General features: G+C 43.8%; 3 protein-coding genes across 4 annotated transcripts in view; 1 reads left to right on the top strand and 2 right to left on the bottom strand.

The window, feature by feature from the left end:
* LOC126385742 (metabotropic glutamate receptor 7) overlaps positions 1 to 26,149 on the top strand; it is a 397,617-nt gene that overhangs the window by 331,745 nt on the left and 39,723 nt on the right. The window contains exon 8 of the mRNA XM_050037660.1: positions 5,455 to 6,390. Within this exon, the coding sequence (XP_049893617.1) occupies positions 5,455 to 6,390 (936 nt within the window). The remainder of the gene's footprint in view (positions 1 to 5,454; positions 6,391 to 26,149) is intronic.
* On the bottom strand, positions 17,029 to 25,710 carry LOC126385764 (nuclear factor 7, brain-like). 2 transcript variants are annotated; one of them, XM_050037704.1, is made up of 2 exons: positions 25,580 to 25,710; positions 17,029 to 20,323 (listed from the first exon to the last, which is right to left on the bottom strand). In XM_050037704.1, exon 2 carries the CDS (start codon positions 20,304 to 20,306, stop codon positions 18,918 to 18,920), a length of 1,389 nt encoding a protein of 462 aa, XP_049893661.1. In that variant the 5' UTR covers positions 20,307 to 20,323; positions 25,580 to 25,710; the 3' UTR covers positions 17,029 to 18,917. The 2 variants fall into 2 exon arrangements, with proteins under 2 accessions (XP_049893661.1, XP_049893660.1); XM_050037703.1 differs by lacking the exon at positions 25,580 to 25,710 and adding an exon at positions 20,427 to 20,585.
* On the bottom strand, positions 23,565 to 25,710 carry LOC126385758 (nuclear factor 7, brain-like). Its single transcript, XM_050037693.1, has 2 exons — positions 25,580 to 25,710; positions 23,565 to 25,476 (listed from the first exon to the last, which is right to left on the bottom strand). The coding sequence occupies exon 2, from the start codon at positions 25,457 to 25,459 to the stop codon at positions 24,053 to 24,055; it is 1,407 nt and encodes a 468-aa protein (XP_049893650.1). The 5' UTR covers positions 25,460 to 25,476; positions 25,580 to 25,710; the 3' UTR covers positions 23,565 to 24,052.

The raw sequence follows: 26,149 nt of genomic DNA on the forward strand, positions 1-26,149 counted from the left end.
CTCTCTTCTCTCCTCTCTTCTCTCTTCTCTGCTCTCCTCTCTTCTCTCTTCTCTGCTCTGCTCTCTTCTCTCTTCTCTCCTCTTTGTAAGTCTGATGTTTAAGGCTTTCAGCCAAGAACAAGACAGGAAGAACGACAGCATCAGTTGTTTCGGCAGGTTCCCCAAAACTTGTTTACACTCACGTGACAGCGCCCTCTGGTGGCCGTATGAATCATGACAGGTGACGTCGTTCTAACCACCTGCTTATTTTGATCTTTAATGTACATTTGACTGACATGTTCACTCTGGGTGAATATTTGTTCACTGTATAAACTACAGGAGACAGAATGTGATTTAAAGTGTCCTGACACTGATCATGTCTCAGTTGCTGGAAGGACTTGTTACAGCTCCAGTGTGACAGATTCAGGAGGATATAATCTAATCATTGTGTTTCCTTCAGAGTATAATCAGCTGAAAATCAGAATCTTTGTGTTTTCGTTCCCTCAGAATGAGCTGTTTATATCTACACAGGGAGCAGGTCCTCGTCTACAGAGATCACCATGTTGCACCGCCATGTTTCTACAGTAGCCCAGAGTGAACAAACCAAACACTGACTCTAGATAGAGACATTCATGTTTTCAGTCGGCCACCGTAGTCAGAAACCCCTCAGTGATGAGCAGCATCGGAAAATGATGATTTTGTTTTTTTAAACATGAAACTGCTTTATTCAGTGTTTCCACTGGTTTCTGATCATTGCTTAGACGTCTCAGTTATAAAACAGGATCCATACTGAAAACTACTCGACAGTTTCTACAGTCAGGCTCCACCTCATCATCTGTGTCGCCAATTTCCTGTTTCCAAACTGTTGGTAAGCATGGGTCAAAGTTTCTCCATCAAGTCTGTTTTTATACATCTCAACTTTTGCATGTGAAGTGGCGTGCGCCTCTTTCAGGCCTCGCTTTGTGCGTATGCAGTGTTTATAAATGAGACCACTGATTTGTTTGTTTAGGAGAGGAAGAGCCCTCTGTGGAAAATTCAGCTCCTGATGAAAGATGTGCACACGCAGGAGATGCTGGGCGAGCAGCTCGTCTGTGACGTGTGTCTGAGAAACAGTGATTTGTAACGTGTTTCTACTGGTCTCACCTGCTGCGTGTGTTCTGGAGAGGAAGAGACGTCTGTGTTTCCTGGTAAAAACCTCCAGAACAACAAAGACTGAAGGAATTTAACCAGGAGAAGTTTCAGCTGGTTGTAATCTGCAGCCCTCACTGAGAGACGACACTAAAGCCCCCTGAATCTGACACGCTGGACTTTAACCCTTTAAAAACAGGGATATTGTTGTTTCAATGATTCTGTTTAAACCGATCTAAAATAAGCACCATAATATCCAGCGCATTCATTCTGTCTCCTCATCATCACGTCATGACCTTTTGTCACCTTATCCTGCACGCCGTGTAACGTAATATTTTGCAAGAATTCCCCCACTGTTTGCACAATTCTGCATATATGGATCTAAAATAATAAACCAAAATAGCGAGAATATTCATTCTTTTAGCAGCAGAAAGCTCATCATCATGTCATTACCTCATGTTACCTTATTTTACATGCGGTGCAATCGTAGTATATCGCCATTATTACGCCTGAACTTCCGCAGGAAATTCCCTGTAATTGCCGTGGGAGATCGTTGTTTGCATAATGTGGTACATATGGATCTAAAATACTGTAGAAGAAACATAACAGCAAGAACATTGATTCTGTTTGCAGCAGGAAGTTAAGGCTCCGTGTCATCACCCTGTATGCTCGTAGTGATGTCATTGCACATCATTACGTGTGGTGCAAATGTCTGCTCAAGTTAACCTGTGCGGGTCTGAGGAACAGATGATGAATCTATCACACCTTTTCACTCAGCTCATTAAAACGAGCACATCCCAAAACTAAATAATGTCAATAGTTCAAATAACTTTGTCTTTGTTTGTACATTTAAAAATCTTTTGGATCAAAACGTGTTGTATTTTTATCATGTCCAATGTTTGCATTTGTTAATGTCACAGTTTCAGTGTGTTTATTAATTCTTATGATTTATTGAGTAACATCACCTCTTAGCTGAGCAGATTTTAGTGCTTTAGTTTAAAGGGTTAAAGACGTGTGATATTCATGTTCTTCAGCTCATACGCAGCAGCTCTCGTGCTCTTCAAATGTTTCTTTTTTTGACCTGTCAGATGCAGTCAGTGCCACCACACACAGCTCTCCTCATTTATAAATCATCCCAGTGACAGAGAGTGTCAGAGGGTCGGCTGAGTTCAGGACCCGGGGACTTAATCACCTGCTCGGGCTGATCTTCAGCTGCAGGGGACAGGACGTATGTGGACTTTTGTACGCGCTCATAGTCAGAGATTTAAAACCAGAGAGACCTCTCGTCCCGATCTCTCCACCAGCTGTGACACCTCTTCAAAGACCTGAGTGAATTATTGAAGACGCGGCGGTGGCTGGCAGTCCTCCTGACCGCTGCGAAGGCGAGAAGACAGATGGCGTTTCCATTTAAATGATTGACCCGACGTTGCTCCTGGCATTTTGAATCCCATTTGCACCACCAGGCTGAAATCCTTTTGGATTTGAGAAGCCGTGAGTCATTCTATAACCAGGCACAAGGCTGCCACTCATCACTTCTGTGGAGTAAAGCTTGTTTCCTTCATGACACATTTTTAATACGTTTCATACGCTAAATGAGGAAGCACATTCACCTGGCTCTGAGCTGTTAGCGAGGAGGAGCAGCAGGGATTTGTGTCAGCCGGTCATGTAGGTTTTGATGGGCTGTGTGTGTCGCTGTGCTCGGCATACAATAAGAGGCTCAGTGTGAAGTGGACACAGTGTGGGAGTGATGGATGTGTGGAAGCACGCGCTGATGAATATGATCAGAAAACCATAATAGAAAAGGAATGAAGTAAGAGAAGGAGGGTGACATGTGCAGGAGACGTGTGGGAGGCCAGATATTTTTCTTCTCCTTCTCCTCAGAGTCGGCCTGCCGCCTTGGGGAGGGAGAAAGATTAGAGGGCTGTTTGGAGTTTGCCTTTTTGTTGTGGCGCTGAATCGTCACCGTGGCCAAATACAAGCCTTCGGCTGACTCAGGCTGTTAGTGTGATGCGGCTTTTATCCCCAAACTATCCCAGGTTATCAACTGGGCTTTCTGGTAGCACACAGGGAGCCTGGGGAGGGTCTGGTTGATCGTGGGTGGCGATAACATCCAGTGTCAATTTTTTACTTTTTTCTCAAGCGTAGCCGGCGGCTGCTGGAACCAAAGACTGACTCAGATTGGCCTTTGTAGATAATCTGTTTGAGGATGTCCTTAGCGCTGTGTAATTGATCGGCTCTGGGTCACAGTACCATTTGAAATCCCTCCAAGTCATTCCAAATCCTTTAAACAGAAACCAGCTATCTGCCAAAATAATCAACATCAATACACAATAACTGAGTTTCTGGCCACCGTCAGTCAGCAGAGCTCCTTCCAAGGTCTGGGCACAGTTTCAAGACGAGCCGGGAACTGTTGGGAGGACATGAACTGATTTACTGAGGCTTTTTACACTTTAGCTCAGTTCACATTATAGCATCTTGAAAATTAAATATTCTCACTAATCAGGTCCGTTACCTTTCAAATGGCATATCAAAAATGCTTTCTGTAAAGACTCATTTCTTTATTCCTGTCTGCTTCCAGATGTTTTTATGCAGCTGTTACAGACGGTGACAAACGACCAGGGATACAAGTCAGTGCACATGTTGCAGAGTAAAGACTGCAGCTAGTGTTTACTGCACTCTGATCTTTAAACCAAATAATTATTCCATTCTTACACTGTAACTGTAACCGTAACTGTGGTTGGGAACTCATAGCTCAAAATATTAAGAAAAATAATTATTAATTATGTTAAATAAGTTAGGGCTGTCAAGCAATTAAAAAAAATAATCCAATGAATTACACGTTCTGTGATTAATTAATTTAAATTAATCTCATACATCAACTTTTGCTGTGAAAGTGTTTAATGAACTTCAGTTCAACTGAATGTTGTCAGGTGTGTCGTTGTGAAGCTGCTGGATGTTGGACACAGTTGTCCCCCTGTCCTCGACCACCCAAACTGTCTGCAGTCCATTCTGTGAAGGAGTCAGTGAGTCGGTCATAGGTAGACTGACTCAGTCTGAACACCTGGTCGAGGCTGGCTGTTAGCGTTAGCATCAGAGGCTGTGCTAGCTCTGACCTAAAGTCTTTGTGTTGAGGTGATATTTCAGGCTTGAAGTTTACGGGGCCGAGCAGCGTCATCTTGTCTGCCGCCATCATGTGACAAAGACATTGAGGCCCTCAGGGACACACCAGGTCAAAGGGCACCAGAGAACACCATTAACCAGTGTTCATGTTTTTAATGCGTTATCTTTTTCTGTGATTAATCAATCAACATTAATGACTATAACGATATAAGAACTTTATTTGTACAGAACTTATCTAAACAAGGTCACAACGTGCTTTACAAAATAACAACAATAACATTACAATAATTTAAAACCAGTGAGCACAGAGGCAACAACAGAACCAAAGAAACAAATCACAAAGTTACAAATGAGGCATTAAAAGGAAAACGTTCCTGTATAAACATGTTTTAAGCAGTGATTTAAAAATAGGTAATGTGTTAGCAAGCCTCATCGCCTCAGGCAGAGATTCCAGAGCCTCGGGGCCTCGATCACCTTTAGTCACCAGCCTTGACCTTGGGACGAGTAGTGAGGGTAGGCTGGAGGATCTCAGGTCACGACTTGGAGCGCAGGTCGTCACACGCTCAGCTGTATAACTGAGGGTTAAACCATGCTGAGCTTTAAAAGTCAATAAAAAAAATCTTAAAATCAGTTCTGAAGTTAACTGGCAGCCGATGGAGGGAGGTGAGGATTGGGGTGATGGGGTGGACCTGAGTTAAACCTCACGGACTCCTTGAGGGGCAGAATGTGCCTTGAAACCAGATCGTCCAGGTTCAGCCACCTGGCTGAGGTTCTGAGTGTAAACTGCAGATAACCAAGATGTCCGCTCAGTGCAGAGCTATGATCCAGATGGACTTTATCCATATTGATGTTGCACTAATAGAGTATTCATTACTCATTAGCAGCAGTCAAGCTGTCAAATCAATGAGACCTTTGCTTCAGTAACAAGCCGGAGACAAAGCAAAGCCCTTGTTTAACAGCAGCGCTGCGAGATAAAATAAATCTGAGACACCAGAAGCTCACAGAACATTTCTTACAGTGTCATCACCTAAAACTGGTTTGACAGCACAGGGAAGTTTTACAGTATGTGGGACGAACTCAAACACTGAGAAACTGTTTTTGTTTCAGATTTATCAAGTTCAAAATAAATGAAAGTGACATTTTCAGGAATATTTCAGCATGTTGGAGAGGCATGTCCCAGTCCTGCTTTGATCTAACCGTCCTGTGTCTCCGATGTTCTCTCTCCAGATCGAGGACATGCAGTGGCCCCGAGGGGAGCAGGACATCCCCAGCTCTGTGTGCAGCCTTCCCTGTAAAACCGGAGAGAGGAAGAAGGTGGTGAAGGGCATGCCCTGCTGCTGGCACTGCGAGCCCTGCGACGGCTACCAGTACCAGCACGACGAGTTCACCTGCAAGCTCTGCTCCTACAACATGAGGCCCAACGCCAACCGCACAGCCTGCCAGCCTATACCCATCATCAAACTGGAATGGCACTCCCCCTGGGCCGTGATTCCCGTTTTCCTGGCAATGCTCGGCATCATCGCTACAATCTTCGTCATGGCTACCTTCATACGGTACAACGACACACCGATCGTCCGGGCGTCTGGCCGGGAGCTGAGTTATGTCCTCCTGACTGGGATATTTTTATGTTACATCATCACATTCCTCATGATCGCCAAGCCAGATGTTGGCGTGTGCTCGTTCAGGAGGATCTTCCTGGGCCTGGGGATGTGCATCAGCTACGCCGCCCTCCTCACCAAAACCAACCGCATCTACCGAATCTTCGAGCAGGGCAAGAAGTCAGTGACGGCACCCCGGCTGATCAGCCCCACCTCACAGCTGGCAATCACCTCCAGCCTCATCTCGGTGCAGCTGCTGGGCGTGTTCATCTGGTTCGTGGTGGATCCGCCAAACACCATCATAGACTATGACGAGCAGAAGACCTTCAACCCAGATCTGGCACGAGGAGTGTTGAAATGTGACATCACGGATCTTCAGATCATCTGTTCGTTGGGTTACAGTATCTTATTGATGGTGACGTGTACTGTTTACGCCATAAAGACCCGCGGGGTCCCGGAGAATTTTAACGAGGCCAAGCCCATCGGGTTCACCATGTACACCACCTGCATCGTATGGCTCGCTTTTATACCCATCTTCTTTGGCACAGCGCAGTCAGCAGAGAAGGTAAGAACCGATGGATGGATGGATGGATGAGCTGCAGGATGGATGGATGGATGGATGGATGGTTGTACGATGGATGGTTACGTCATGTTTGCATGAAACTGTATGTGCTACAAACCCTCCTCACTGGAGCTGCAATGATTGGTTGACTGATAAACAATCAAACTGCCACGACTTTGATTCTCGCTTAATCGTGTCAGCCATCTTTTAAGCAACAGCAGGTCAAAGATGTGACAGTACGCTGGATTTTTGGTTGTTGATGAAAGATAGGACAAAAATCTTGTGACGTGATGCGTGTTGAGAAAGGTTTGGGGGTTTTCTGCTGACTTGAGAGGAATTCTGTGTTTCAGTGTTTTGCTTTTAGACACCAGTCTGTGATTATGTTGATGGTTTGACCACAGAGGACCTTGTGATGCGTTTCCTGTTTGCAGTTTTGGTGTCTGAGTCACAGATTCTCAAACCTGAGCTTTTGTTTCTAATAATGCATCAGATCAGTGAATACAAGCCATGAAAATAAAGATGCCTGTTGGGACACCAGAACAGCTCAGTATGATCATCTTCAGTCATAACCATGAGCACTGCATCAACAGTCTCAGTGAAGAAAATACCGAAAAAATAAATTAAAAGTTAAAACATTGTGCAGGAGAGGTTAGAAGCCAAACATGGCTAATGGAGATACTGCGCTGCAGCGAGTAAGAGGCCCACAGCGGTGAGCACGGAGGCCGAGGGCTCAGGCCCGGATGAGATCTTGGTGGTAGAAGCAAATATTCAAATGTGAACTTTGAAGGTCGAAGTGGAGACGGGTTCCATGTGAGCAGCAGGTGAACATGAGTCAGTCGGTCCGAACTGAGAGTTGAGGCCGTCTCAGACACAGTTTGAGCTGCGCTCTCCGCTGAGTCAGTGAACTCAGTGCAGCTACAACACCAGCTCACCGAGCGCTGCACTCGTGCTTTAGGTTGTTGTTAGTCATTAATACAGTCAGTTGCTTCTGCTGAGTGAAGTTTGTTTAAGTCGTCTTGCTGTCACCAGCATCAATGCAGATGTGGCTCAGCAGCTGTCATATGATGACCTCATCAACGACCTTACAGCCAGGTACAGGACACGTGTGTGTTATTTGAACAATAATGGTAACATTGATAATGATAATACTGTGTGTGTGTGTGTGTGTGTGTGTGTGTGTGTGTGTGTGTGTGTGTGTTTGCTTGTTCTATAATTCAACAGTCTCCGCACCAGTGCTAGCCGTAGCTAGAGGCATTGTGTTTTCAGGTTGTCCATCTGTCCGTCCCTTTCTCATGAACATGATGTCTGAAGAACACCTTAAGGGAATTTTTTCAATTTGGCACAAACATCCACTTAGACTGAAGAATAAATTAAGTAGGATTCTGGTGGTCAAAGGTCAGTGTGACCTCACAAAACTTGTTTTTAGCCATAACTCAAGAATTCATTCACTAATTATGACAAAACTTAACACGAATGTCTGACAGGATAAAATAATGAAGGGATGATGTGGCTCTGTTCGCGTCAGGGTTTTGTTCACAGTGAGGGTAGAATGGAGCGTGAGATGGACGGTGGTTTGGTGCAGTGTCTGCAGTGATGTGGGCGCTGTGCCGAACTGTCATGGTTCAGAGGGAGCTGAACCAGAAGGTGAAACTGTTTTCCTGGTCCATCTCCGTCCCCCGAGAACCAGGCCCAGATATGCTGATGAAAATGGATGGAATGAAGTGATGACGTTTTATATCCAAAAGGTCAAAGGTCAGCTTTACTGTGACATCATCATGTTTTAACGTCATATCTCAGGAACAGAATGGGAGACATTTGGTCAGATACTGAATTGGTGACTCTAATCTTGAAACTGTGACACTGACACTGGACTGGTGGGCGGAGTCATACAACCACAGGGTGGACTGGTGGGCGGAGTCATACAACCGGGCGGAGTCATACAACCACAGGGTGGACTGGTGGGCGGAGTCATACAACCACATGGCTGTAATTCTAGTTATTCTTATTTTCATGTAGCGTTACACACAGATGTTTCAGCCACAGAAAATGATTTGATATAAAACATGTCCGTGTTTCCCTCTGTTTAGAAACAAGAGGATAAAGACACACTCTGTTTCACTGCACTTACAAATCACCAACAAATCACAATATAGCAAAATCCATGTCAAGCAGAGCATTACCTCATCACTCATAATGGGTGACTATCACTGTAGTGCCCCATTTTATCAGCCTAAAGGCTTCCAGACGAGCCTGATCTGCCACGAGGAAATAATCTCATTCCCCTCCATGCAGAGAGGAAGGCTTTGATATGAAACTCAATGATCCACATGTTGCAGTGAGATGACACAGATACCACAGAGGCAGTTATGACGCTCAGCAGGAATCCAGACGACATTTAAGTGAATGTTGTTGGTGAAATATTGCATGAAGAAAAACACATATTTCTCAGTATCTGTTCCGACCCCGGGCGTTGTTTGTTCTCACCAGATACTTGGTCCTGATGAAGTCGTGACAGTGTGGAGGTTTAATAAAGGACAACAGCTGCATCCCCAGGTGTTCACACTCCTCAGAGCCGCTGTTTGATTGTGTCGTCTCTGCAGGTTATAAAAGCTCCCAGAGGCTCAAACAATCAGCTCACTGTCACCACAGACTGAACCTGAGTTCTGTTGTGATTCAGGGGAAGTTAGAGGATGCAGGGAACTCGTTAGAAAAGTTTAAATGTTTGTGCCATAATTGAATGACCTTTAAGTCTTATCACAGTTTTATGAAAACTTCTGCTAAACAAAATGAGTCTCTGCATTTAGGCCTCTGTGAAATCTGCTCAACAGTTAATAAGCTTGAGCTAAACTCAATCATCCACTGCGGGGATAAATGATGATTCTGTGAGCTCTGTCAAACTGGTCAGTGTCCCCACAGATCTGTTCAGCTTCTTTCTTATTTCAGAACACTGTTGTATTATTTATTAGGAGGAAACCATGAATACTGTGGCCTGCGTCAGTCATTGCACGAATGCATTAGACATTTTACAGAAACCATACAGACATAGTGAGCATCACTTGTTAGTGTTTCTTTATCACTGCTTACTTTGTTTGTTACAAACTTTTCTCAATACTGAGTTCACTTTTTTGAAATTCTTCACAGCTTTGAAAGTGTTGATAAATTCTCTTTGCCAGTGCACAACGTTTGAAGCAGAGTGTAACCGGACAAAAATTCGACTACACAGGCCTCTGGGAAAAAACCTGTTCTCTACGATGACTTGAGGCGGAGCTGTTGTCACAGCTGCGCTTGTCGCCATCTTCCATGTTTTGTTGTTGTTTGTAGGAGCTGGTCAGGTGCTCTGGCATTTAATGGCAGACAGGGCTTGAAATTAACTTTTTTTACATGGTTTTTACATGGTGCTCATAACTTCAAAAAGTTAGGAGCACCATGTAAAATTTTGGGAGCACCCACTGTAAAGTAAGAAGCACCAACAGTGTAATTGGTTTTGGATATTGCAACAAAAAGTCAACATTATACTGTATACATTACACTGTATGTGTATTGTATACTTATCATTGACAACTTTTTCAGTTGAAGACATTTTTAGAAAAAACACCACTGAACCACTGATCACCACTGTGAATGACAGAGAAACCTTAGATGATGATAATACTGATGATGACTGTCATCATCAGTATTATCATCATCTAAGGTTTCTCTGTCATTCACAGTGGTGATCAGTGGCAGCCTGGCCTGTCCAGACCCAATTTGCACAACACGAATGGGTCTGGACAGGGAGTGTACGTTTCCTCTGTTCCCGAGGGGCGGTATCAACGGCTGTCACTTAAAGTGCCCCTTCACGCAATTGGAAAGACGGAAAACCAATCAGAGTAAACGAAACGTGTGACGTAGGCTAGCACAACGCCACTGTAAACAGACCAGCAAGCTGCAGCGGAGATGAGCTGTGATGATGTCTGGGAAAGAGTGTTGCCGTCTTTGCGGATTTCCTCCTCACTGTGGACTCCGAGTTGCATGGCTGTGATTCCCAGCTTGGTCGCTTCCCTGACCTGCTCCTCCATGAGAGCAACTAGCGGAGAAACAACAATAGCCACTGGGTTTTCACTGAGTCCCATCTTCTTCCCGATCAACGGAGCCAGTTGGTAAATTAAACTTTTACCAAACCCCGTAGGAAGGACGGCAAACACATCCTTTTGTTCAATAAAAGCTTTCAGTGCAGCCGTTTGTTCTGCTTTTAAAGAAAATGTACATTCCAGTTGTTTCAACACATTTACCATCGCAGTTTCAAAATCAGTAGCCATGTTGGTTGTTTACGAAATGCATTCACTGCGCTCCTTGTCCCTCCTGTTCTGATGACGTGCCCGCACCAAAGTAATAAACGGTTGTGATCTGCAGAGCGAATAGAATATGAGCTCGTAAGATTAGGATGGTTTCACCAGGCCAGTTCAGTGGTGTTTTTTATAAAAAAGTCTTTCAGCGTTCTCTTCATTTTCTCTTCTCTCCAGCATGAATTAGCTTCGGCTTCTAGTTAGTTCTGAGTGACAGAAGTGCCGCGGTCGTGGAGTGATTTGAGGCTAATACCCAATCTAAAATCAGCATTAAAGATCAAGCTCACATTTGATTGGTCACTGTCAGCTCACGAGGTAGAGAGCAGCCTGGGAACTTTATCAATGTAGCCTACTAACTTGAGGGGAGGAAAAAAAAAACTTGTGAGTGAGACATTCGACTCGGGGGGAAATAGTCGCACCAGAAGAATTATTTACACTCGCACCAGTGCTCCCAATTATATTTTGAGGTCACACAGATGAAATTTTGGTCACATATGCAACCAAAACTGTCTTAATTTCGAGCCCTGGCAGACTAGAACATGTGTAGGCGTATATGCTGCCTCATCAGGTCCAGAAGAATTGCATCCCCGGTGCTTATGGTACTGGAGAAAATGAGTACAGTCATATTTTCATAATTTTGGCATCAACTCAGTACTGAGGCATCAGCTCTCATGACACTCCTATAACAGAATATTAAACAACTGTATCATATTAATAATTAAGGGACTTAAATAGAGTTTAAAGGTGGTTTTTAAAGTTTTAATAGATGGAAAAGGTCCGATGGTAAACTGTTGAACCAAACAAAATTCTATATTTCAGTGGAAACCAGTGAAGGGAGGCCAGTACACCAGTACAAAGGAGATGTGGTCTCTGCTCTTGGTTCTAGTGAGGATTAGTTTTAGTGACCAATAACAGAAATGTCTTACTTTGGCCATCCTGCATTTGACATCCTCAGGACAGCTAAAGGAGACAGAAGCTGATGTGTTTTGGGGACAAACAGCAGCGTGTCATCAGCGTAGAAGTGATCAAGTCAGTGTGGACCAAACTGTGGAACATGTTTCCCTGCTTTGAAACAAAATGCATTCAGTGATCACGTCTTTAAAGTTTCATTGAAATGTTTTCACACTCAACCGTCAAACCTCTGTGTATTTACACTCTACACGTCGACTGTGTTAAATATTTATGTTGTGAGATTAACTGTTGCTGCATGTTTCATACAGCAGCTTCTTCTCATTCACATCACACCGTCTGTCCTCTCTCGTCTCCTGTCTTCACTTCTACTGTGTCACTGAGGTAATGAGGCCTTCAGTATTGTAATTCCCAGTTACTGCTGTATGCCATTTTATTTTTACATTGTTTGAGATGTAGGAGAATGTAGTGACTCCTAGTCTTATTTTGACTGACGTCTGTCCGGTCGGACCTTTTATCTGGTGCACTGACAGTGATGAGGTGCAGAAGTGACTGAAGTTACCGGCGTTATGCAGAGTGTAACTATGGATCCTCCTAATTGCGTGTGTTGATGGATCGCTGCTGTGAGAGCTTCCCGAGCAGTCTCAGACAAGTCACTGGGGGAAATCCACACAGGCATATTCCTTTTATTTTGAAAGTCAGTGACACCAGTGTAACCTTTGACCCCATGGTCACATTGGTCACCGACGTGGAGGACTCCAGCCATGTGTTGTGTTGTGTTGTTATCTTGCCGAGGGTACTACACGTAATTTCGTTGTGCAATGTACAATGACAATAAAGTCTTCTATTCTATGACACTTTGCAGCCCGAGGATGAGGTGGCAGCCTACATGGAGTTCGGATCCTTTGGAGGTTTGATGGTGGTGGAAGGAGCATGCTAACATGTTTCCTAACCTGGCAGTGATTGAATGTTTTCACCATCCAGTCAAAGAGACGTCCAATTCAAGAACGGAGAACCAGCTTCATGTGAGGGACTGGAGCCTGGGGGGGTTTGATCATGGGGGGCAGGGTTGCAGGACTTTTATTAACGGGTGTGACTTTGACATAGACCTAATGATGGGTAACAGGTCGGTTCTGGTTCTGACCTTTACAGGTATGGGCATCTTTTTTAAAATGGACCCGTGCAGGACTCTGAGATGCTGCCTTGGTGTCTTCTTTTGTTTCTTTGTTGGGTCTGATTTTGTTTTGCCCACCCCGGTAATCTTAAGGCATAGTTTGCAAACTCCTCTTTCTCTCAGCTGATGTATTTCTTTGCCTTTTTAACCCATTATGAGGATGTGTGATGTTCTGACCAACCAACCTGGGTCTGCTGGTGTGAAGCTGATTTCAGTTGTGGAAATATTTTTCGAACAAATAAAGATTTCTATTTTTAAAATAACGCGGGGTGTAATTACCTAAACAGTGACTGAGCCTGTTGGGATGTGTTTTTTTCTTGTAAACTTAACAGTTAGTACATAAAGGTGTAAAACCAAGCTTGAGTTCACGGAGGATTGGAGGTGGTCCAGTTTGAGAAAACAGTTCATATAATTTGTCAGATGTGGTCATTAATGAATTTTGTGTCAAAGTTCTGCACAGTGTGGTCGACACTGACTGTGTCACTGTGAGCAGTTTGGACATACTGTAAAATATCAGTTAAAAAATTACAGTCTTCACATCAAGTCAGGCTTACACGCTTTGCATTATGCTATGAACTTCTTCACCATTAGCAGCAGAGTGACTTTAAATTACATTTTGATGAAGCACAAATATCCCTCTAATACCGAAGTTGTGAGTGATTGAAGTTTTTGGTAAAGAGCTGTAAAGCCAGCCGGAGGCAGAGATTATAGGAGGGTGCTGCTGTTCCCATCATCCCTCAGGCCCAGGTGAGAGTGTCCGGCCTGACACTGTGAGCTCTGGGTTTGATCTTTCAAAGTCTAAGCCTCTGCTCAACACTCAGCATTAAAGACATGGATTGAGGTAAAGCCCTCTGATGGACCTGTGTCCTGTCCACAGGGATACACTTGTCCACCTAAACTGCTTCAGGCCACAGAGACAGCTGATAAGCCTGCAGCCTCTGAGCTGCCTAACTGGGCTGTCAGTGCACGGCGAGGAGAATCCTGCAGCCTGTGGCACAGAGTGGCTCCAACACAGCTCATCAAGAAAGTTTTTAACTTGTAGTGTTGACTCATGTTTGCAGCTACAGAAACCACAAGCTCTTCCTGAAGGGGAAGAGTTTCTCAGACAAGGTGTTTTCTCAGCTGTAGTTCGGTAGACGGCGAGAAGAGATCAGGGGTCTCATTTATAATGCCTGTGTACGCACAAAACGAGGTCTGAAAGAGGCGCACGTCACTTCACACACAGAAGTTGTGTTCTATGAAAACCGCTTGATGGGAGAAGCTTTGCCCCATGCTTATGAACATTTTGGAGACAGGAAATTGGCGACGCAGATGGCGAGGTGGAGCCTGATTGTAGAAACTGTTGAATGTTTTTTGGCGCACGCCATTTTTTGCTTTCCTCTGTATGTACATTTTTAGTTTGGATCCTACGCACTGTTTTATAAATGAAACCCCAGATGATGGTTCAGTTTTTGTTCACACTGAATTCTTGAGTAAACATGAGCGCCTTTTATTCTGCAGGTATGTGCTGTTATTCTGCCTCGCGGTTCTGTATTAAAGGTACAATTGCTGAATGAGGAGACAGAGTTGGCTGGCCTTTAAGGCGGCAGCAGAGGAAGTAACAGCGCCAAAACATTTGTAAAAAAGCAGGACATCTGCATGTCTTTAAAAAGTCTCAAATTATCTAAAATTAGATTTTATAAATATGAGGCCTTAAAAATCATTGTTGTCTTAAATTTGACATAAAGATAAAAAGCAAGGACAGGCCGGTTCACTCAGTGTAAAAGTCCACAGTACAGACATGCTGTCCAAAAATGCATCAGAGTTAAACATCCTTTATTGATTTGTGGATAAAACAATGTGTTTGGAATAGAGAGTCTTCATGTCGTCTCACGTGACCAGCCTCCCTAACTTCGGAATGGGAGTGTGGGGACATTTGTCTATCGTTTTGTAATAGAAATGGGCGGGCATATCCAGACCATGTGACGGCGTGACGGACATATCACCAACACCATAGACCTTGGTCCATGTCCGGAGAGAAGGTCGCTTACAGTGGGCCAGGCTTGATCAATCAGACTTTTATCCCGTCGGTAAACAGGCCAAAACATCTCTCTTCTCCTGCGTAAGGAATTTTAGACAGAGTCGCTGTAAGTCCTTAATTTCTCCAAGTTGTGGACGTTGCAGTTCTGCAGTATAGCTGAATCAAATGAAATCATATCCATTTTAATCTCTTCTTGCGATGCACTGAACACTTCCTTTTCTGTTGCACTACGGACAACAATTCAGGGAACAGCAATTCTGGTGTAGGCGGGTGTAAGGCAAACCTAATCAGCTTTGTAGTGCAGAAGTACACGGATCTGGATCCAATCACATCACTGCCACTGGGAGCCAGCACTGGTTCAATTACAACTTTCCTATGGGAATGTCCACAGATGACAAAGTCAGCCAGCGTGCTGACGTCATCAGCGTCTGTGTAAGAGACTAGTCTTCATGATGAAGACACACACTGCCGCTGGCGCGGCGCTGCTGCCGTCAAGTGCCGCCCCCCAACACACATTGGCAGCGGCGCAGTGGCACTGTCGACACTAAAGTGTATTTCCCACCCCAGCCCGCTAGGTGGCTGTACCTACACTAGTTGCCAACAGTTGCCAACCGTTAGTAACGGAAGAAGAAGAGGAAAAACTTTGAGGCAACAACAACTTGGATTTCACGGGTGAGTTTCTTACCAAAATCAATCAATTTTCAATCAATATTCTTTAAGAATATTTAAACAAACTTATATTTACAGATTCTCAGGCGATGGATTGAATTTAATAAAAAAATGTGAATTTAATTTTATTTCTGAACCAACAGGAAATAAAACATTTAGCAGGTTAGATTAAAGGCTTCTGATGGGAAAGTAACAACAAGAGAAAATATAAAATCAGCCCTGCAGCATTTAAGGCCTGAAAAAAAGAACCATGTTTGTAAGAAGCTGAATTTGATGTGAATGAACCAAACTACCCTTAAAAGACTCTTTTCTCTTCAGCACTCTGTGAACTTAATGTCGGCGTGTCAGAGCAGCTTCTACCATTTAAACCTCTCTGAAGAACAGGCTCCCTCATATACACACAGTAAAACACCTGACAACATGAAATAAGACAAGTTGATCTGCAGGAGAATGAATATCTGAAAGCAGCACAGAATGCGTGAGAGCGTTATTGCTTCATATTCAATTATAATTTTATTTAGATTTGTCACCTGACACCTGAATTTAGTTTTCCTTTACATAAATACATCTCCACCATAAATTGACACGTCCATAAGTGACACCAGAGGCACACGTAGAGCGTCATAGATTGAAACGCAGTGCCACTGAGCAAGCTGCCGTACTTGAAGAGTTGGGGGTGAGATCATGGTGAAAGAATTACGATAAATAAAATGAGGAATATTAATTAATGGTGTATTGAGGAGGAGTGTGAGCTGTAATGGCACATCATGCAGTGGACAGAGAAAACAGGAGGAGGAGAAGAGATCTGCGGGGAAGCCAAGATAAAGAGAGAGTACAGAGTGATCTGATGTGTCGGAGTAAATTGGGAGACTGGGATGAAAAAAGGAGGTAAAGCACAGTGTGATCTGTGGTGAGAGGAGAAAAGAGGACGACAGCAAGACAAAGAGAGCAGAGAACAAGAGAGACAGAGAGTGAAAGAAGAGAGGTTTATGTGGACATGTCTGATAGTTTTACAGATGGCTCCAAGGCTTTTCCCTTCAGCCCCGCTGAGCTGCTGACTGAAGGTGTCGAGAGGCTGCATCATCAGGATGAAGGTCTCATCTGGAGAGACATTATTATTTCAGACCTTCTTTATTTGCTTAAATCACATTAACATTAAAAATCCAAAAAACATTGAGACACCTTCCTTCACCCAACAGCAGTCCAGAGAGCAGCAGAGCGTCACACATCTTTATATCAGCAGACACTGATGAACGTCTCCACATCATTCATCATACTGTCATTATGCTTCACAGGAAGCTTTAGTCCAAAGGTTTTCACACTGTGCAGAGGAGGTACAGGGGGAGGTGAAAGGTCACGCAGGTGTTGTAAAATCAGGTAGTTATTGTAGTCTGTCAGCAGCTGGAGCTGCAGCAGAGACACACAGATCATGGAGGACATTAAAGGAGCAGTGTGGAGATTTAGTGGCGTCCAGCAGTGACGATTGCAGATTTTAACCAGCTGAAACTTCTCCAATGTAAAGTCTCTGATCATGTGACGAGACAATATGTGCACGTTAGCGTGCACTGGGGCCCGTCACAACTACCTTACACCACTGTGTGTGATTCTTATGACCACTGTTGTTTATTCTGTCATTAGATAAACAGTTTGTAAAATAATCACCACAGTTTATATCTTCATTATCTTTGTTTTATTGGCTTTGGCAGCAGAAACCTCTTCACGTCATTCAAATGAAGCACACTGAAATATACATTTTAGAAAAGTGTATTAACCCCCAGAAGCCTTGTTAACACCTGCAGTCTTCATACAGATCAATACATTCATAACAACAGTACTTACTTTGTTACAGAAACATCTCAACTCACAGGTGGAACACAGTCAGTGAAGAACAGAGTGTATAGATATGAGAAAATATATTAAATAAAATCACAATTGATCTGTTGTCATCACAAGACGTCAGACTTTACATTTCCTGGAATTTCCTCACAGATTATTTAACATATATGAACATTTAAACCGATCAAACTGAACTAAATGATGCCGACAAAAGTTTGAGTTAGAAACAAAACCACTGTCCTTCTTTCTTCAGTAAAATCAGCAGCAGAGAAACTGTAGATTCTCTGTTTGTTCAAAGTAAACTTGTCATTCACAAAGAGACGAGAAACTGACCTGAGAGCTTTGAAAAGTCACTGATTTACTCATAAAAGAAAAAGAATTATACACACATTAATTTCTTCATATTTGGCACAAACCTCCGCATGGATTCAAGGATGAACTGGTTGGATTTTGGTGGTCAAAAGTCAAGGTCATTGTGACTGAATGTCCATCTCATTCTTGTGAATGCAATATATTAAGAACACCACAAGGGAATTTTTCATATTTGGCACAAACGTCTACTTGGACTCGGAGATGAACTTAATAAAATTTGGTCGTCAAAGATCAACATCATTGTGACTTTGCGTACATCTCATCATTGTGAACTCAGTATCTCAGGAGGGCCCAGAGGGAATTTTTTCAAATTTCGTACAAACTAACACTTGGATTCAAGAATGAACTGTTTTAAATTTGATGGTCATAGGTCAAGGTCACTGTGACCCTGTGTCCGTCTCACTCTCATGATATCTCAATAAGGCTTTGAGGGTTTTTCCTCAAACTTGCCACAAACATCCGCTTGGACTTAAGGATGAACTTACTAGACTTCGAGTGTCAAGGTCGCTATGACCTCAAAAAACATGTCAAAAGGTCAAAGGTCAGCTTGACTGTGACATCATCATGTTTTAACGTCATATCTCAGGAACAGAAGGGGAGACATTTGGTCAGATACTGAATTGGTGACTCTAATCTTGAAACTGTGCTGATTGTATAGATCTTCTGTGTGTGAAGCATCCATGTTTGAGAATATGTAACTTGTTTGCAGCAGCATCCATCTTTAAAGCACTGTCAACTGTCATGGCTACATGTGAGTCTGGACAGATATCGCTGTAAACCTCAACTTGACTAGTTTATGGAGAAACGTTAACACGCTATTCTAGTACTATATTATTGATATATACATTATATATAAAAAACAGTGTTTTTCTGACTCTGCTTGTTGCGGAGGGGCGGCTAACTACGGTAGCTGGCATGACAACATGAATGTCTCTATCTAGAGTCAGTGTTTGGTTTGTCCATTCTGGGCTACTGTAGAAACATGGCGGTGCAACATTGTGGTCTCTGTAGACGAGGACCTGCTCTCTATGTAGATGTTAACATCTCATTCTGAGGTGACAAAACACAACCATTCTTATTTTCAGCTGATTATACACTGAAGGAAACACACCGATTATATTCCATTTCTGACAGTATGTCCCCCTGAATACGACACACTGGAGCTTTAGAAGTGAATAACTGAGTGCTTTGTTTACTTATCGCCACCTTCAAACCAAAGACTCTCTCAGACCTGTTTACCTGTCACACAGACCTTCAGCGGTAAGATCTTCAGTTTGTCCACAGTGTGGATGTATGGAAACAGTCTCTCAGTGAAAGTGTGTGTGAAGGTGTGTATGTGTGTGTTAGTATCAGGATCAGAGAACGACAGCTTTCCTCTGTTCCAGTCCAGATTCACTCTGATCCTCTGGAGCTTCTTCTTCAGTTGGAGATCAGTGTGTGGAGCTGGTAGTGCCCATGCTGAGTATTCACCTTTATAGAACATTATTCTCCATAATCCAGACTGTATGAGTCCCTTCCTCTGGACAGACTCTGCTAACACACCCAGTATCCAGCCTGTACTGTCTCCAACCTCGACATCCCAGCTGTGAGTCCCTGAGTTAAAGCCCTCAGAGCTCAGGACAGAGCAGTAATAATCAAACCTCTCTGGATTATCAGGAAGCTGCTGCTCCTCCTCTGCTCGTCTCACACTGGTCAGATCTTCAGAAAGGATGAGTTTTGGACCAGCAGTGTTTGGGTCCAGGATCACAGGAGTGTAGGAGACCATGTCCTTCATCTTGTTCCAGATGTTGAAGGTCAGGTTGCCCAGGTGTTTGGCCTCGTCTATCAGAGCTCCTGAGAGCAGCTGTGGATCATCCAGCAGGGGGCGCTGCTGGACTCTGTCCACTGCAGCCTTGTAGTTGAGCAGGAATGAGACGTCTTCAGCTCTCAGCTCGTCCTCTGTGGCTCTGACTGTGTCTGAAAGAGCTGCTATCTCTCTGCTCAGAGCCTCCATCTTCTCCTTCATCATCTGACTCTTCTGCTCCTCTTCCTCCCTCAGTGCAGCCATCCTGGCCTCCTCTTCCTCTTCTAGAAACTGGTGAAGCTTCTTAAACTGCTCCTTAATCTGCCTCTCTGTGCGTCGGGCCTGGACCTTCATGTGTTGTGCTGTTTGTTCACACTTCACTTTAACTTGTTCACAAACCTTTAACTTCTCCTTTAAGGGCTCCAGAGTTTCCTCAACTTCCTTCTTGTGTTGTCGTGCAGCTTCATCGACGGGTCTGAATCTGTGCTTGGTGTGTTTTTCTGAATCTCTGCAGACGACACACACTGGCTGCTGATGGTCCAGACAGAAGAGTTTGAGTTTCTCAGAGTGCAGACTGCAGAGAGCCTCTGAAGCTCTCTGATCTCTCTCCAATAAGAAGGCCTCACACAGGTTCTTTAACACAAGACTAACAGGTGGTTCAACCTTTGAAGATCTTCTCTTACAAACTGGACACTCACGTGTTTGTTTCTGTCTCCACCAGTTCTGCAGACAGTCTTTACAGAAGCTGTGGCTACATGACAGAACAACAGGATCTCTAAAGACGTCCTGACAGACCGGACAGCAGAGATCCTCCTCTGATCTGGAAGCCATTTAGTCTCTGAGTGAAGCTGAAAACACAGCAGACAGGAAGTACAGTCAGTCATGGCTCCCCTCCCTCCTCTACTAACTTCACTGAAATTTACTTTGAGTGGTGTTTTTAGTCAAATTCACCTTCAGTGTGTGGAGTGTCAGCAGGTTGAAGCAGCAGTGTTGGAGTTTTAGCTGAACTCACTCAGAGGAAGTTGTTAGTTTGGTCTGAAGGTGAATCTGATCGTCTGTCCTTCAGTCTGTGTCTCTCTTCAGTGACGAAGAATCACAAACTGTTTCACCGCTTCATCTCATGCTGTTGCTACACGTATAACCCAGGGGTGTGCTTCATTCCAAAGTTCAAAAGATCACCTTCCCATACCTATAAAACCTACTGATTAACAGGTGTTATCTCATTTTATCTGTGTAGTACTCATTCAGCTTTGATTTGTCTTTTATCTGCAAAGTGTTGCAGGAGTGTGGGTTACTGGAGTTGGTATAGGCTTAACAGACCTGCTAAACCAAAATGAAGACTAAAGGTGAACTGGGAATGCGTTCTTGAGGTCTTCAATGTCCACTAGCAGACACATTGTTCCTGCATCCTGTTGAAGGTTGGGTACATGGAATACAAGTTTAGACCCTTCACTGGGGGTCAGTTGTCTAGACTTGTGGCCATAAGACCTTCTGTGCCTGATGGCAGCCAAAGAACCTGCTGGTGAAAGACGATATCAAGTAGAAGAAAGAGTTCTTGATTGGCCCAGGGGACTCCTGAAGCAGCAGACAGGTAACAGAAGACCAGAAGAACTGGGGCTTCTGTGATTATAAAAGTAAAAACTTGGCTGTGGGAGGAGTTTTAGGAGGACATGGAGACTGACCTTCAGTTAGCCTCAAAGATGACTCAGGGTGGGTGTGGGGAGCTCAGCCCAAGCTGATTTTCAGAAGGTGAGAACTGTTGACCTGGACTGAGGATAATATCAGTTGGAGAAAGGATCACTCTGAGAAACAGATGAAACCATCTTTTCCTTTTCACAAACAGAGGTCAGTGAGGAAGTTAAAAAGCTGTACAATGTCAAGGTGGATGAGATTTGTCCTAAAATGTAAAAGTCTCTTGACATTATTGGTCTTCGTTGACTCAGTCCTCAAGTGTTGATTGAAGGTGTTAAAGTAATAAGATACTGGAGGGGTCATTGGAGTTTGTTCGTGTTTTTGAACTCGGAGAAGGTGTGGGGTACTGCAGAAGTATGGGATACTGTGTGACTATCAGTGTTTAAGTGTAACTGAATTTGAGTGTGTTTCTATTCTCAGCAGGAAATTAAGTTTGTCCTCAGTGGGCGTTGGGTTACACCCAGGTTGTTCCCTGTCACAGATTTTCTTGATGATCTTTATGGACAGAATCTGAAGGTGCAGCTGAGAAGTGGAAAGTGTAGGTACCATGATCATAGGATTGTACCTTTACTTCTCATGGATGACGTGGTTCTGCTGGCTTTATCAGACTATGAATTCTAGTGAGCACTGGGTTGGTTTGCAGCTGACTCTGAAATGGTCAGGGTGAGAGCCAGCACTGTTTTCTGGCAGAGACAATGGATCTGTACCAGAGGGTATCTTGGGATCTTGTTCACGAGGAGAGGATGGAGCATTATTGGGATCACTGGACTACACAGATGATTTGTTTATTTGTGCAATTCTAGACTGGACATGTAAGGCATGCCCTGTAAGTTAAATGGACTGCACTTATATGGCACCTTTCTAGTCATCTGACCACTCAAAGCACTTTTTACATTGCGAGTCACATTCACCCATTCACACACACACATTCATACACTGGTTGCCGAGGCTACCATACAAGGTGCCACCTGCTGCTTAGTTTTTAGCGCAGTCATACACCGATGGAGCAGCCATCAGGAGCAATTTGGGGGTTAAATATCCTACTCAAGGATACGTCAACATGCAGACTGGAGGAGCCGGGGATTGAACCGCTGAACCTCTTCTGATTAGTGGGTGACCCGCTGTACTTCCTGAGCCACAGCAGCCCCGAGTTCAGCCCTCTTTTAATTGGCTGCTCCTTCATGTGAAACTCCAGTCCTTATTCACCATTGGTCACTGTGACATGTGACCCACAACCTCACCAGGTCAATAGAAGAGGAAAGCTCCATTCTTTTCTCTCTTTCTCCTGAGACCTCCTCAGAGGAGAGTCCTGGGTGCTGGAGGACCTGCTACGCCCCCTACCCTGCCCTTCTCGCCTCTGCTGCATGAAGCAGCGAATAATAGCTCTCTGAATGTGACCTGTTCAATAGATACAGAAAAACTTCCAGATGGTAGAAGAGACCAGACAAGTTAGTGCTTCAGGCAGCCACAAAGTTTCCAAGCTAACTTTTCAAGCAAAGGAGAATAAAGTGGAGCTAGCTGGGCACAAAAAGTCACCAGTTTCCTCTGATCTGCACCAGTTGAATCCAGCACAGCAAAAACAATTCTGGAACCACAATTCTTCTGAGCCAGGATCATCCACAACAGAAACCAGCCAGCTAACAGGCAGCACAACAAAGCAGCTCTTCCTTCCATTCATGGACTGGTAATGTAACAACTGCACATACCATTAGTACAGTTGTACAGGCTGAGTAAGATTGTTTAACTTTTGTTAGCTTACGTGTATTGATTTGATGTTATTCAGTGAGTTTATTGTTTTCTTGTGTTTGTAGTGAGATTATTTGGTAGTTTGGATTTATCAAAGCTAAGTTGATGTAGTTAGCTAATGCTTCACACAAACTGAGTCTTGTATGCTACTAAACATTCCCTTTTACTAACTTGGCACCTTTATACAACACAGATAACACACACATTCTCATATGATTTAGCTTTCAAACATAAGTACTCTCAGAGTGGAAACTCAGAGTTCCCGCCTCAAAAGTTTTCTTCATTTCTTGTCCTGACTGACCTCATGTGGTCCAGCAGAGCTGCACAGCTCTGAGCAGCCATCTTGGTTTTGGCCATCTTCACTTTAAAAACACATGAAGAAACAAACAAAACATATTATGATTTTCTTCAATGATTACTGTTGTTGGTTTCGTTATTCGATCATCAATTTGAATAATAATCACAGCTGTTATAATTTATATGTTCATGACTTTTTCTTTATTTTGACAGCACAAATCTTTACATGTCATTCCAATAAAGCACACTGAAATTGAACATTTAAAAAGGTAAATGAATCCTCAGAAGCTGGGTTCACACCTGCAGCCTTCATACAGATCAATACATACATAACAACAACAATATTTATTTTGTTACAGAAATAATAAACTATGATAAATTTGCAGGTAACAAATCCAGTGAAGACAGAGCCGCTTTATTAACATACAGACCAAAGTATATAAAGTAAAACCTCGACCCATCATTTGTCAATGAGAGATTAAACTGTGCATCCATCTATCAATGATCATGATCATTGACTTTATACTAAAGTTTCAAGCGATCCATTTGATTTCCTCACAGATTATTTACCACATATGAACATTTAAACTGATTGAACTGAACCAAACATTGGTTAAATGACGCTAACAAAAGTTTGAGTTAGAAACAAAACCACTGTTCTTTCTTCAATAATCAGCAGCAGATAAACTGTAGATTCTCCCTGTTTGTTCAAAGTAAACTAGACATCCAGGAACAGTCAGCAGAGAAACTGACCAGAGATCTTTGGGGTCAAAAATTTGGCTCTCCAATGATAGATGGAGGGAGAAGTGAACCATTGTACACTTGTTAACTAAACACCACCTTCATACTAAAGACTGTAACCAGCTGTGGTGTTTTGTCTCATAGACCTTCAGTGGTAATATCCTCAGTCCATCCACACAGCCAAAGAATGGAAACAGTCTCTCAGTGAAAAGGTGTGTGAAGGTGTGTATGTGTGTGTTAGTATCAGGATCAGAGAACGACAGCTTTCCTCTGTTCCAGTCCAGATTCACTCTGATCCTCTGGAGCTTCTTCTGCACTTCAAGAACAGTTGATGGAGCTGGTAGTGCCCATGCCGAGTATTTACGTTTATAGAACATTATTCTCCACAATCCAGACTGTATGCGTCCCTTCCTCTGGACCGACTCTGCTAACACACCTACTGACCAGTCTGTACTGTCTCCAACCTCGACATCCCAGCTGTGAGTCCCTGAGTTAAAGCCCTCAGAGCCCAGGACAGAGCAGTAATTATCAAACCTCTCTGGATTATCAGGAAGCTGCTGTCTCTCCTCTGCTCGTCTCACACTGGTCAGATCTTCAGACAGGATGAGATATGGACGAGCAGTATTTGGGTCCAGAATCACAGGAGTGTAGGAGACCATGTCCTTCATCTTGTTCCAGATTTTGAAGGTCAGGTTGCCCAGGTGTTTGGCCTCGTCTATCAGAGCTCCTGAGAGCAGCTGTGGATCATCCAGCAGGGGGCGCTGCTGGACTCTGTCCACTGCAGCCTTGTAGTTGAGCAGGAATGAGACGTCTTCAGCTCTCAGCTCGTCCTCTGTGGCTCTGACTGTGTCTGAAAGAGCTGCTATCTCTCTGCTCAGAGCCTCCATCTTCTCCTTCATCATCTGACTCTTCTGCTCCTCTTCCTCCCTCAGTGCAGCCATCCTGGCCTCCTCTTCCTCTTCTAGAAACTGGTGAAGCTTCTTAAACTGCTCCTTAATCTGCCTCTCTGTGCGTCGGGCCTGGACCTTCATGTGTTGTGCTGTTTGTTCACACTTCACTTTAACTTGTTCACAAACCTTTAACTTCTCCTTTAAGGGCTCCAGAGTTTCCTCAACTTCCTTCTTGTGTTGTCGTGCAGCTTCATCGACGGGTCTGAATCTGTGCTTGGTGTGTTTTTCTGAATCTCTGCAGACGACACACACTGGCTGCTGATGGTCCAGACAGAAGAGTTTGAGTTTCTCAGAGTGCAGACTGCAGAGAGCCTCTGAAGCTCTCTGATCTCTCTCCAATAAGAAGGCCTCACACAGGTTCTTTAACACAAGACTAACAGGTGGTTCAACCTTTGAAGATCTTCTCTTACAAACTGGACACTCACGTGTTTGTTTCTGTCTCCACCAGTTCTGCAGACAGTCTTTACAGAAGCTGTGGCTACATGACAGAACAACAGGATCTCTAAAGACGTCCTGACAGACCGGACAGCAGAGATCCTCCTCTGATCTGGAAGCCATTTAGTCTCTGAGTGAAGCTGAAAACACAGCAGACAGGAAGTACAGTCAGTCATGGCTCCCCTCCCTCCTCTACTAACTTCACTGAAATTTACTTTGAGTGGTGTTTTTAGTCAAACTCACCTTCAGTGTGTGGAGTGTCAGCAGGTTGAAGCAGCAGTGTTGGAGTTTTAGCTGAACTCACTCAGAGGAAGTTGATAGTTTGGTCTGAAGGTGAATCTGATCGTCTGTCCTTCAGTCTGTGTGTCTCTCTTCAGTGACGAAGAATCACAAACTGTTTCCTGTTTGTGTCATGTGACTCTGGTGAAGGGTGGAGCTTTGTTAAACCTCTGCTAAATACTGTTGATCCATCAGTAACACAAAGGTGTGTCTCATTCCACAAACAGCTGCCACACCTCTGAAGTTTGCTGTTATACAGGTTTGACCACATTTTATCTTCACAGTACAGTACAACTTAATCTCCACTGAGCTCATAAAATATCATTCAGTTGTTCGGCTGTGATGGAGCTTTTCAAGAACAAACTGTGTTCTGATTGTGTGGCACACTTGCTAACAATACAATAAGGACTGTAATGCAATGATGTGGTGCCCAAGTCAATCAAAACTCGATGAGATTAAAGTGTCTCCATTTTGTTGCAGAGGCAGAAAAGGTCATTGTTCACTGGGCTCCGTCCGTCCATTCATTTGGCAAAT

Source organism: Epinephelus moara, chromosome 24, assembly GCF_006386435.1.
Source record: "Epinephelus moara isolate mb chromosome 24, YSFRI_EMoa_1.0, whole genome shotgun sequence".
Taxonomy (NCBI): domain Eukaryota; kingdom Metazoa; phylum Chordata; class Actinopteri; order Perciformes; family Serranidae; genus Epinephelus; species Epinephelus moara.